The sequence below is a fragment of the Epinephelus moara genome, chromosome 16, assembly GCF_006386435.1.
Source record: "Epinephelus moara isolate mb chromosome 16, YSFRI_EMoa_1.0, whole genome shotgun sequence".
Lineage (NCBI taxonomy): Eukaryota > Metazoa > Chordata > Actinopteri > Perciformes > Serranidae > Epinephelus > Epinephelus moara.
In genome coordinates this window covers 14,569,204-14,583,078 of record NC_065521.1, presented here as the reverse complement: position 1 = coordinate 14,583,078, position 13,875 = coordinate 14,569,204, and the positions used below count along the sequence as shown (strand labels likewise).

At 39.3% G+C, this 13,875-nt stretch overlaps 1 protein-coding gene across 1 annotated transcript in view; it reads left to right on the top strand.

The window, feature by feature from the left end:
* Positions 1 to 13,875, top strand: part of cpne9 (copine family member IX) — a 122,718-nt gene that overhangs the window by 94,011 nt on the left and 14,832 nt on the right. The window contains exons 12-18 of the mRNA XM_050066249.1: positions 1,131 to 1,184; positions 1,443 to 1,504; positions 1,984 to 2,030; positions 4,434 to 4,615; positions 6,647 to 6,774; positions 11,764 to 11,866; positions 12,691 to 12,748. Of these exons, the coding sequence (XP_049922206.1) occupies positions 1,131 to 1,184; positions 1,443 to 1,504; positions 1,984 to 2,030; positions 4,434 to 4,615; positions 6,647 to 6,774; positions 11,764 to 11,866; positions 12,691 to 12,748 (634 nt within the window). The remainder of the gene's footprint in view (positions 1 to 1,130; positions 1,185 to 1,442; positions 1,505 to 1,983; positions 2,031 to 4,433; positions 4,616 to 6,646; positions 6,775 to 11,763; positions 11,867 to 12,690; positions 12,749 to 13,875) is intronic.

Genomic DNA, 13,875 nt, shown 5'->3' with positions numbered 1-13,875 from the left:
AATTACAGCTCACAACTCATACCAATGACTGACGCTGCTCCAGTGTGAGTGTTTTTGCTGGCTAGTGAAACATCCTGGTGCAGACTATTTACTGGAGTTAACCAGCCTGCCGCTCATGTGGAGATAGTTACAGGCACGGCTGTTCTTGGCTTTCAATGTCCAGTGTAATAGTCCACTACTAACTTTTTTGTCATGTCTCGTCTCGTCAACAAGAATGAAACAAAGATTTCGTCTTAGTTTTTATAATCAAAATCTATTTTTAGCTCGTCATCATCTGGTTTTCATGATGGAAAATAGGGCACTGACGAAAAATTTTAATCATAGTTTTCATCAATGAAATTAACACGGACTCAAAGTAGCCTGCCCTGAATTATATGTAACTTTATGCCTTAATAGAATGTTAACAGGTGAGTCATGTAAAATTCCTTAATTGGCACATACAACTGTCAGTTATGACATCAAACCACCCTTTACAGCATCACATAACTACTTGAAACCAAACTTAAACATTTATGACCTATATACTGCAGCTAGCCACCAGGGGGCGATCAAGATGTTTGGGCTTTACTTTAAATTCACAAGTCAATGGAGACACCAAGTGTATATAGACATGGCAAATACAATGTACCCTCACAATATAATATAAATGTCATTCTTACCAAAATTAATTAAACTGCTAAAAACAAAATCATTAACTGACAATACCTTTTTATTAGATGTGCTGGGAATAAAAACCCATGAATGTCCACATCTTATTACAATCTGCTCAGCAGAGTAATAATTTGACCCAAGCAAACCAATTATTAATAAAATTGCAGCACAGTGAATAAAATAATCATTAAAGTCTGTAATAATGAACTGGTCTAAAGGAGGAGAGAAAGTTTATTGATGTAATGACCATAGACGAATGGATGGACGGATGGATTAATCTCTTCACCTCTCATTTTTATCTGCTTTACTGTATATTTATGCACAGTTAAACACAATATCACTTTCAATTTCTGGCCCTCCACCACTATCAGGAATCTGTTGAATTATTCATGTTCATTATTGAACATCATTCCAGGGTATGAAGTGGTTTTACAAGTACCCTCTCAATACCTAACTTACTTTCCCCCTATCCCCTGCAGGTTTTAAATCCCAAGAAGAAAGGCAAAAAGAAGAAATACATCAATTCTGGAACTGTGAGTACACCCACCTCTCCCATATCCTCTGTATTGGTATTTTATGTTTTATATATTTATATAGGTATCATCACCTCTTACATCTGCTTCTCTCTCACTGACTGAGACTGGCCACCTGTTTTTCTTTTTCCTTCCCGTCTACCTGGCCCCGGTCCCTTTTTCACCCTCCTCCTCTGTTTATCACCCTGCATGTGTGACTGTACGTGTGTGTGCGCATGCATGTGTGTGCGCGCGCGCGTGTGTGTGTGTGTTCGCCAGGTAACTCTGCTGTCCTTCAAAGTGGAGTCCGAGCATACCTTTGTGGATTTCATCCGAGGAGGGTGAGTGGAATAATAATTAGCCCTCTCTCTCAGTGAGTGTCAATAGCCACCATTTTGGCTGTCTGCTTTTTGAGTGTGTGTGTGTGTGTGTGTGTGTGTGTGTGTGTGTGTGTGTGTGTGTGTGTGTAGTTATCTAGAAAATACTCAATTGAATTCCCCAAAAGCTCTTCTGTGAGCTCCACACTGAATGCATATCGGCTGTGAAGGGGTGAAGTTATTGGGGGAATTTCGCGATGGTAAATCTCGTTGGTAAATACCTAATTTATTCAGTTCATTCACTTTTAATTACTGGTTCCATTTGTTTTACCTAATTAGGCCTTCAAGATGGTGGAGGGAATATTGTCCTGCCATACTAATTAGTCAGTGAACCAGTAAACTGATTATATTGAACTTAATGCTGTTGGTGTGTATGTGTGTTGGACATGAAGTTTGTTTTGTTGTCCTTTTTCCCTCTTTGATTCCCATTTTCTTTGCAACAGAACACAACTGAACTTCACAGTGGCAATTGACTTCACAGCGTCCAATGGTAAGTCACTTACTGGTGTGTTTCAGACACATGCCTTTGTCTCGCATGTGTTTTCATTCATTGAAGTGTGTGCGTGTGTTGCATAACTCCTCACTGGCTCTCTGCCAGTGCATCAAAACACAGTTAGACCAGATGTGATCTCTCAACTAGTACAGACCATATTACATAAAACGAGGCCTTTGCAGCCTGCAGAATGCACCTAGGATCTCCCAGAAATGAATCAGTTGTCTTCTATAACCAGTCATCACTGTTTAGCATTTGGGGATAAAGGTTAATCATTATTAAAATAAGTGCTTCAATTGTCGTTTTTACATTTCTGTTTGATAAGAATAACAAAAAACAAGATATATCTTAATAAGTAAGCTTCAGGGGGGTTTACAGGTGTAGTTTTGAGCTTAATTGGGCACCAGCGGGAGAGTTCCCTTGCTTCCAGGCTTTTTACTAAGCCAAACTAATCGTCTGTTGGCTCTAGCTTTATATTAGTATCAGCCTACTTCTTTAGCTCCAGGTAAAAAAAAAAGCTAATGAGCATATTTTTCTCTTCCTCAAACTATTTCTTTTTCAGCAAATAAATTGCCAAATTTTTATTTTGTAGTGTTTATGTTTACCTGCCCAAGCACTGCAAATGTAATGTGGCTTGTAGCTTAATCTGGGATTAATCTCATATTAATTGTTTTTGGTACATGATCCCTCTCATATCAAATGATTAATGTATTCAACAGCTATGACCACATTAAAAGAAACCTCAAAACCTGTATAAGATGTTAGTTAGTTCAGTTGTACAGCCCAACAAGTCCACTGTTTTAAACTAGCTTACTAGAAAGTTAAGTGTTTTTTACGCAGTCAGTTACAGTGTCAGATGTCTACAGTGTGGTGTGCCACAAGGTAACTAGTTGGGCCCACTCAAGTTTTCCGTTTTTTCAAAATCAAACACATTTTGAGACAATCTGGTATTTATTGTATCAAGATGATAATGGGCTACATTGTTTATGTTGCAGTCAGTAGTAGTCCTAGACTCTGGGGGGTACATTTATCGGGTCTGCCTCTCCTGACAGTGCTCCCCTGGCTGCAGTGATTTGGATGTTGTAAGGAAATCAATGGTCTGAAAGATCCAAATGTAGTTTGCTGATGCAAAATACCACCAACTGAAAAGAAGCTTGAATAAGATAATTTAGTGAAACAATTTAACAGTTGTTGGTGAGTTTGCAAAGCAGTGGCATTTAACAAAATACCTGTCTACCTGTGTAGTACAATTGGATCTTGCTGAGGAAATTATTAAATGCCAGTCCAGAACAATGGCACAGAGGTAAGCAATTCAACTGAATATTGTTTTAATTGTTGCTCAAGAGACAAAGAACTCATGATTGCCAGACAGTGTGTAACCCATCGTCACTCCACTTTGTAAGTGTGCCCTCAAATTATATCAGTTGCTGTGAAAAAAAGTAAAATAAAATAAAAGCCTGTATTTTTCTCTGTCTGAAACTATTAAAATGACAACTAGAGTTTTGTTTTTTCAATTTATCACAGACAGGAAAGAGGGTTTTTTTTTTCAAATGTAACACTTCACTATGAAAAGCACTTGTCCCTTTTCCCCTCTGCAATATAACATGACCTTTCTTCATTTTTCATGGCAGATACACTGGCTATCAGCGCACTGCTGTCTTGAATAGATTGTTACATTTAGGCTCTTATTTTCACATGATGGGAAGTGCAGTCGACCGTGCAAGGTGCACAGGGCGTGGTGAATGTGAATGTGTGGTATTTTCATGGCCAGAGGCGCGGGGTACACCTGCAGTGCAGTTGGAAGCTAGATGGGATTAGGAGGAATACATTAGCTGGCATCTATCCTGGCTAATCAAATCATCCACCTCCTTTCATTCCCTTTAAAGCAGGGCACTTGTTTCATTATGGAGGAGACACTCCAGACCTGCTTATCCCAAGGGGAGAAGTCAGAGCTGGCATTTAGTCATATTGGGCTGTGTTAACATGTGTGCAATAATTCTAATTGTGTAAGACATTTGCATGATTGCGTAAACTGATAACTCCCCATAATAATCCTGTTTACATGACTCTTTGATTTTATTTCCTTCCCTTCAAGTATCAGATTTGACTGTTAAAGCCATGATTCCAAATGTAGTTCATCAAAGCCATAGCTTGTCACTATTGCAATTTAAATGCAAATGCTAGACACTAGTTTTGTGAAAAGCTGTTTGAAAGAAGGATATGAAGCATGTGTATTTTCTTAGCATGAATCATCTCCTGTGCGCAGCTGGTGACATGCTTCACTTTGTATTTCATAGCTGAAACAACACAGAGAGAAGGAATGAGACTTTCTATAGTTCACTTCATTGTGTTGCGTGCGTGTGTGTGTGTGTGTGTGTGTGTGTGTGTGTGTCTTCCAAGGTAACCCCTCCCAGCCCACTTCCCTCCACTATATGAGCCCCTACCAGATGAATGCATATGCCATGGCCCTGAAAGCAGTGGGTGAGATTATCCAGGACTATGACAGTGACAAGCTCTTTCCTGCCTATGGTTTCGGAGCTAAGCTGCCCCCTGATGGCAAAATCTCCCACGGCTTCCCGCTGGTAAGACACACATGTGAACACACGCACGAAACATATGAATTCACACATACAAGGCACACACAGTCCACCCGTGGCAGGGTGTGGTGTGGACCTGGAGTCGTCACTGCGACAACAGCTGGTCTTGCAAGTTGAGAAGCTGGCTCATCTGCCTGCCAGTGGGAATCTCCCAGCATCTCCTCCACTTCCTCCTTGCATCCTCCTGAGGGATCAGGACAGTTAGAAACCTCTGGTAGCTAAGTTGAAGTGAGGCCAACTCTGACTTTGAGTCACTAGTATGGCCTCTGCTGCTTTGATATTGACCTTTAGTTGTAAAACTCTCATAATTCCCTGTAATTTATGAAAGGGCGATACTAAATCACACAAATGTCTTTTTAAAAACTCATTTAAACTTTATTACTTTAATATTATAGCTTCAATGAGTCTCTGTCAGTACCCTCTAGACTTCACATTGCTTTTTACACCAACTACATGAAAAACGTTGAACTTTCATGAACTCTCTGTACTTGTGTAAACTTGCGTGAGAAACAGACTAACATTGCCCTCCACAAGCTTACAGAGACAAACCCATAGAACCCATGGAACCCATAGATAGAAAGTCAAAGATTCAAATCATCCATCTGAGACACATCAGTGAATTGCACAATGTCTTTAAATTGAGCAGCATTCTTTATTTATTTTTTTTGTCAGTCAGTGTGCATTGTACTTCAGGGGACGTTTTGGTTCCCAGATGTAGTTGCAGAGTGGGCGCTCCTCGCTTTCAAGCAGCTGAGTGAGGTCTGCAACTGTCTGAGTCAGACAGAGGCAGCTGCCTGTAGGAAGAGAGGCTTTGCCAGGTCAGGCTCCGAGATAAAGTAATCTACTGGCCTCTGCTTAGAAGTAGTGAATTTACAGCTCACAGCAACTAAATATGATATAGCGTCTGGCTTTTGTTTAATATCTTCCGTCGTCATAAAATGTTGCTGCTATAAACTATATAAAATAACTGCAAAGCTACTGTGACGTCACCCAGTTGATTTGTGTACTGCCGTTTTGAAGCCCTGAGTTCAGCATTTCTACTGTTGCCATCTTTGTTTTATGGAGCCAGAAGTGACCATATTTGGACCAGAAGGTAGAGCTGTGGAGGAGGTGGATCTGACTCATAGACTGTAGCTGTGCCTTGCAGACAGCCTGTCAATCAAGTCACCTCACCCATAATTATGCGTAACTTTTTAGTAAAATGTAAACAATAAAGTAAAGTTATATAAAAATAACCCCCCTAAAGTTGACATGAATGTTGACATTAGCTATAGTCACCAAAAATGTTTTTTGTACCTGGTTATGAACATGTTTATTTCTGCTGTAATGATGGGCATTTTAACATGGAAGTCTCTGGGGATTGACTCACTTTTGGAGCCAGTCTCAAGTGGCCATTAGAGGAACTGCAGTTTTTGGCACTTCCACGTTGGCTTCATTTCTCAGCCTTGGAGGTTGCCGCTGGGTTGTTCCACATTTCCAAGCTGTTGTTAGCATAGTTAGCATTAGCTTGGAGGGCTTTCTTGTTTTTTACTATATTACATGAATGTCGCTGTCACCCTGAACATCTCACCAAACCCTGTTACGGAAAAAATGAAACAAATAGTCAAATATTTGTATTTAACAGCCAAATCCAGTTCAACTGACATACTTTTGATATTGTTCCTACTGTGGGTCTGAGAAGAGACACATTTAATTAGGAGTAGCCTTTTGAGTCTCCTGTTCTCTTTTCTGGTGTTGACTACCCGTTGTATCACACCGACACTATTTCCCTGTACTCAGTGTTTAGGATAATGGTACATTAATTGCAGATAGACTGCATATCATCATGGCTAATAGCCGCATATTTAAGATGTGTATTTATCTTTAATTGTAAGAACTATGTTGAATATGTAAACAGTTACGTGCTCTGAATGGATTGATGTTCCTTGTTTATTGCACTGCCCTGTTAATTATACTAATGGATGTGTGGATGTACACTGTGTTCTTCATTATTGTGCTGTATGCTGTCTGTTGCAGAGTGGTGACGCTGAGAATCCAAACTGTGTTGGCATAGAGGGGGTTCTGGAGGCCTATTTTCAAAGCCTGAGGACAGTGCAGCTTTATGGACCCACCAACTTTGCACCTGTTATCAACAAAGTGGCAAAGTAAGTTTAAAAGTGTGCGTGTTTGTTAGAGTCCTGAGGTACAATCATACCTTTTAGACTAAGGGTATAATTATAACATTATGTTTTCTGTCAAGCAGACCTGAGAGATTTTTATTTATTTTTTGTATTTATAGGCCTTGATCAAAGCTTATTAGTGACATGACTCAGAGAAATCTTTTCCACCAGATTAGAGATTTTGTTTAATTTATAAATGGTAACAGTGGGGGGCAAGACAACATGTGTAGGATTAAGGATGTTACAGCATCCCGTCAGCTAATAATCAGTTTTTATGCCTCTAAGTGTGGCATCAGAAAAAAACAATATTTCATGGAAAAGGGGCTTGATTTAGGATTTGTGTTATTTGTATATTTAATTTCACATTTAAAAACCCGAAGCTAATTTTGTGTGTCAGACAAACTGTCAAAATACATCTGCCAACTAATGACTGCTTGCTGCTGACATTTCCCTTGTGTGGTTAGAAATTCTGGTTTCAAGGGAATTTTCTGTGAGACTAGTTGAAAAAAAAAATAGTTGAAAGTGTGGGGCTTTGACACAGTATCTCATTTTCCAAAATATATGTAGAAAACTTTAATCTATATACACAGTACTTACAGTGATTTACAATAGTGTACATAATCATTCAATGGAAAAAGCCCCAGATTTGTTGGAAAGATAGAATTATAGTTTTATATAGTTTTTGTAAAGCTTTGTTCCTTAAATTTGTTGTCAGTATTTCTGAATATAAATTGTGGAAAAATACTTTTTACAACCTTAAATTGTTCTGAAGTGATGTGCTAAGTGATTATCACCACAGATTTTTGAAGTTTTATGGACACCTATAACATGTTTCTTGCATTTTAGGTTTGTGGAAGTGTTAGTATAAAAAAAAAAAGTTGAATTGACAAAATGACATATCAGACAGAAATCGTATCATTTATATCATAGTTTACAATACTCACATATATCACAATAAAATGGGATCGGCGCATTAATTGCTCCAACCCATACGAGCACACAGGTTGTTTGTTTCTTCTAATAAGGCCCACAGGAGCGTTTCCTGAATATGCACCCGTAACAGCAGGAGATCAACACATCGTCAAACCTAAATGACAGAATAGGTTGAATATGAACTTTAGCAGTTACAGTTCTAACATGTAACGTATTAGGCTTCGGCAACAAAACTACTTGCTTAGGTTTAGAAAAAAAGATCATGGTTTGGGTAAAAATAAATAAGCCAACACTTATGAAGTAACTTAATTTATGTGGGTAGGTTTAATGACGTGTCACATGAAGTTATTTAGCTGCTTATAATAACTCTATACTGACTTTTGGGTTCACGAGAGACACAAACAGCTGTCTCCTGGGTCAAAGTCCTATGTTTTTTGACCCATCCATCCACTCCGACCTCCTCCGTTCATGAATTTTGTCCCTCTTTATACTACGTCACCTGACATCCTCGTCAACCCATATAATAATATACTAGCAGCTACCACCTAACAATAAATGTAAATATCTGTGTAATACGCTGCTTGTACAAACAACCTGTGTGGTTGTATTTTGGAGGAAGACTACCTCGTTCTAAGAGGTATAAAAAGAGAGTTTGACTAAATAAACAGTTATGTATTTCATAAAATCTGTAAATCATTTCAGGCCATAGTACAAAAATGCATTTTTTTGCCAAACTGAGAACAGACTCTGAGGACACCAAAGTTTTTGATCTTTATGACCTGGGCTGATCGCAGTTTGAAAAAGGAGAACAAGTTTTACAATGGTAGACAGGGGGGTTGCAAAGAATGGCCATTAAGGAAAAAATAAATATAACTCTTCCTCTGTGTTTTTAGTGAGGTCCATAGTTAACACATAAATTACAGTGATGAGTTCATAATGATCATGAACGCATCACTGTAATTTAAAGACTTGAGTCATTTCTATGCTTTAACATAAAGCATAGACATGACTCAAGCCTACAGTGTTAAGTCTACGCAGGGGTAAGTGCAATCCATACATCTATGAGGTGTCACCATGATCCAGATCAGATAAAAATGTGGACTAAAGAAGATTTTTTTTAGTTGCAAAGGAAAAGCATTTCTTAAAAATGAATGAAATACCTAATTAGGTAAGGTTTTCAAAGTAAGTATGGAAAGTTAATTTGTCATTCAGCCCTATTCCAAGATATCTGTATGAAGAGACCTTTGCTACCTTCATTTCTAGCTGTGGAAGAGTAATGTTTTATACCGTTTGTACAAAATTTGCATGGTTTCTGAAGAACATTTTATGTTAGGTTACTTTGGCATTCTGAAAGTCAACAATTTAGACATGGGGCAACTGTATAAATTATGGCATCATCTGCATACATTTGAATCTTTACTGTTCCTTCCTTTATTGTTTATGAAAATGGAAACAGAGCAGGTGCTGTTTTAGAGCACTGTGGTACAGCTTCTGTGATCTTTAGGACTTAGAGTTTATAATAATCAACATTAACACAGTGTTCTTTCTGCTGCTGTTATAGTACTGTGTCCTGACCTAAAACCAGATTGTGCATCATTGCGAATATATTTTTTCTATCAGAAACCTTTTCGATGATCTCTTTTATTTTTGCACCTTAAAGCTAAGACCTTTGGTAAATGACATTTTAAAAGATTAATATAGGGTTAATAAAAAAGAGATTTGCTGCCACAGGTAATTCCATGTTTGTGTTGTTGAAAAACATGGATTAACCTGGTTGCTAGACCAGAACCATGTTGGACATTTTAGCCTACGTGTCACTGCACTGAATTATCAGTTCTGTTTTTTTCATCCCACCACAGACACCACTGTGTCAAGCTGCAAGAGGCATTGAGGTGGCATAAATCGCCCACTGAAAAAAAAGAAAAAAAAACAGGCACAGGAAGACATAGGTGCTATGACACACACAGGCCCATCATAACATAAGGGTTTAAATCCCATGCACATACACATATACTGCACATACACACACACACACAAACACAGAAACATAGACTCACTGATCAATGACGTGTTCAGCCAGGTGGAACAGCTAAGTCGTTGGTATTGGATTCTATCTAGTTGCAATATACACAAACAGCAGGTGAAGGACACACGTACAGACACACACACACTTACATGTTGAGACACTGCCAAATATCAGCTCTGGCTTTATATGTTGCCAGATGAGTTTGGAGATGTGGATATAACCTTGTGTTTGAAAGGGAATGAAGAGCAGTGGGAAAACAAGAAGCAGGGTCACGTGGTTTTCTTCATGCCGTGTTTTTTTTGGTGCTTGTTATTTTTGAAGGGTCTCTCTGTTGCTGAAGGTTGTGATTTTAGGTAGTAAACAACTCTGTGGTCTGCTGTGGAAACAGCATCCTAGAACAAAGGGGTTGCTATGGTGGGTGGAAGGAGATCAAATCCACTTTAACTGATTTGTTTATATGACATTTAATCCTAGAGATACCAAAGTTGAATATGCACTTTTGGGCATTTATAATGGCTTTCACATTTTATTTATATTCTACATTATTTTGTGATTCAATATTAATGTTGGGAAACATGAATATTTGATATTCTTACATGTTTATCTGCCTATATATATAAAGAAACATGTGAAGCTATTGTTTCACATGTAAAAAAAAATGTAATCACATATGCACTGCATTTACATGTGAATTGCAGAATAGCTCATTAATCCTAGTGTTGCGGGACAACATTATAAGTATTATTAGAACAGTTAAACTACTTCAAGTAACTATTTTGGCCGGGGTTGCTGGACTTTAAACGCTATGTATGCAAAAATAACAGGACAGAGCAGCTGATATTACTCTAAACTCTGATATCCTGTAGTGCAAATACTGCAGTGCTAGTAGGGTATGGTGAGATGCTGGCTCTGATGTGCTCCTTGGCATTGGAAGTAACAAGTTACTATTGTTGGAAGCAAGCTGGTGGCATTTAAAGCTTATGTTACAACAGATAAGAACAATTTTTAATCCACCCCATTTTGCTCTTGCATTTTTGGTTTCCCAAAGGAAAAAAAAGAGGAAAAAAACACTAAACTCTTTATATATCAATTGTCATACTTACTTGAGCCCTTACGCACACTGCATCAGCATGTGAGGAAAGCTTGGCAGGGGCCCTTTAGGGAGTTCCTCCAGTGGAGAAAACGTGATGCAGGCCCCTCTATTGAGCTTTTCCAGTAGAGAAAACATAATGCCGGGCCCTAAGGAGTTCTTACAGTGGAGAAAACTTGATCCAGAGCCCTTACAGTGGAGAAAATGCGATGCAGGGTCCTCTCGGGAGTTCTTCCAGCAGAGATAATGTGATGTAGGCCTCTCTTGGGAGTTCTTCCAGTGGAGAAACCGTGATGTCGGGCCCTCTGGCAAGTTCTTTTAGTGGAGAAAATGTGATGCAGGGCCCTCTAGAGAGTTCTTCCAGTGGAGAAAACATGACACAGGGCTCTGTTTAGTGCTCTACCAGTGGAGAAAACATGACAGTGCTTTTTTGGTTGCCCTCCCAATGAAGTAAACACAACACAGTGCCAGATAGGCTGCACTACATGCTAGATAACTGCCCTACATACCCCACCACATGTTGTGAGGTAAGTTACATGCATGACGTTGTGGTCAGTCTTCAGTTATTGTTTCACTTTGTTATTGGCTGATTTTCCCAAAGTCATTTGTAATCCAGCATCTAGAGACCATGCAAATGACCAAATATGGCAAACATATTGTCATGAAGCTCAAAGGGTCAGATAAATAAGTTACTGTATACATTTGATTCAACCCTGTGCTGCAATCCTGAGCCATCACAGACTATGGAATAATGTGAGAGACCAACAGGCAGGTGTGCTTCGTGTTTTCATTAGTAGTTTGTTATTCAGGTGCACGGGCAGAATGTTAGCTCTAACCCTGCTACATTTGTGTGTGTGTGTGTGTGTGTGTGTGTGTGTGTGTGTCTCTGTGTCTGTGCATGTGTCTGTATGTGCACGTTCCCCAGCTGTGCAGCAGAGATTACAGATGGCTCTCAGTACTTTGTCCTACTGATGATCACAGATGGAGTGATATCTGACATGGTCCAGACCAAAGAGGCTGTGGTCAATGTGAGTCAACAAACACACACACACACACACACACACACACACATGTACGCGAGACTGATGGATAGCAGTGTTGTTCCCTCACTTACTCTCCTGTTACTGATGTTCATCTCAGCCTCATGTTTTCCTTTGTGTGGGCGGCCCAAAGCTCCATTATATTCCTCAAGAATAATGCTTTCTATGATGTTTGGATAAAACAGCTTGATGTGTCCCAGCATTCTGTGATAAGCAAATAAGTACAAATACCAAGCAAAAGTTCTCTCTTTAAGATTCAAGTTAAGGGAAGGAAAATTAATTTTTGCTCTAATTGTGACTGATCTTACAATTGTGTAGAGGTCAGCAGTTGTTTCAACAACCTGTCAAATTCATTTCTGAGAGGTGTCTGATCCAGTTAAGTCAGTTCTGAGTGATTTCTCTTGTGACAGACAGTGTTGAATATTAAATGCAAGTTATTTTTTTTATTTTCTCCCTCCTAATTATCTTACATGTGTAAAAGTGCAAAACAGGTGAAGTCCTAGATATTTGCTTTAAATCCTCCAGGTGCACAACTTTTGAGTTTGCGTCGAGGAGAGTTGAGGTTTGGGAAATAAAGGTAATTGCTGTGAGTGTAGGATAGTGTGTCAGGTTAATAGACTTACCTTTCAGGTTAAAAATAATGAATAACAAGTTTGAGTTAACACCTAATTTATTTTTTGGAAGAGAATGCTCACTACACCAAAATAATTGACTTTTAATGAAAGCCTTATAGAAGCCTTAATGCACCATTAGGAGTTAATGAATCAACTGACCTAAATGTTATTTGTCTTTCCTTTTGTCTCCTTTTACAGGCAGCATCACTCCCCCTGTCCATAATCATCGTAGGTGTTGGACCTGCTGAGTTTGATGGTGAGTGTTCCATTTTAGTAACAGATAATTTTTCATGTCAACATGAGTAAACATGACAGAGGAGAGGTCAAGAAGTCACTCAATCTACAGAGGACCAAATGTTTAGTCAGTGTCACAGTGATGCAGCAGAGTTGCCTTTTAAAAGGACATTGTGTAACATTTTCAGTTGTTTATTGGCAAAAATCGATGTCTGCATTCATAAAGATGCCATCATTGGTGTACTATTACCTCCACCAATAATCTGACTTATTCTCGTAAAAGGAGAATTTCGGATTTGTTTGTACATTGTGCATCTTGAGAATACATCCGCCAGCAAGGGACATACAGCCCCACCTTCGGCGTTTTCGTTGAGAGCCAGGCCAGCGCTGTGTGACTGAGAAGCCGAAGGAGAGGAGTAAGAGGCTCTTTGCTACGACCCTGGCAAATTTGAAACAAAGTCCCACTCTTTGAGCATAACGCAGGATCATGCATATGCAGCATCACGGGAGATGGAATCCTCGTCGCCAAGAAAGCGCAAAAGGGAATCAAAAAGGCAACGTGACCGGCGAATTCAAAAAACGAGGGTCAACATCGGGGTAGCCTTTCCCAGGTGGAGAGAGCTGCTGAAGGAGAGAGGTAATGCAATCACAGCTAACAGCGCTAACAGGGGCTAACAGCTGTTAGCGACCTGCGACGCTAATAGCGCTAACAGCTAACAGCGGTGCTGGCCAATAACAGCTGTTAGTCGCTGTTAGCCGCTGTTAGCGCTGTTAGCTGTAATTGCATTACCTTTCTCCTTCAGCAGCTCTCTCCACCTGGGAAAGGCTACCCCGATGCTGGCCACTAACAGTTGTTAACAGCGCAGGGATGTGAGGAGAGGGATGAGGTGTGTGAGGTTGAGCCACTTGTCAGTTGTCAAAAGACAAGACGTGATTGGTTTGTTTCGATTTACACCCGCCCAAACAATCATACATTGTAAGCACAGCCATAGGGTGACCATATTTTGATTTCCAAAAAAGAGGACACTCGGCCGGCCACGACAAAGCCTACTTAAATGATACTCGCAGTTTACTCAAAGATGCCTTATAATTTTTATATATATAAAATTTATATGTATGGATAGAAAATTCAGTTATATTACAAAATAA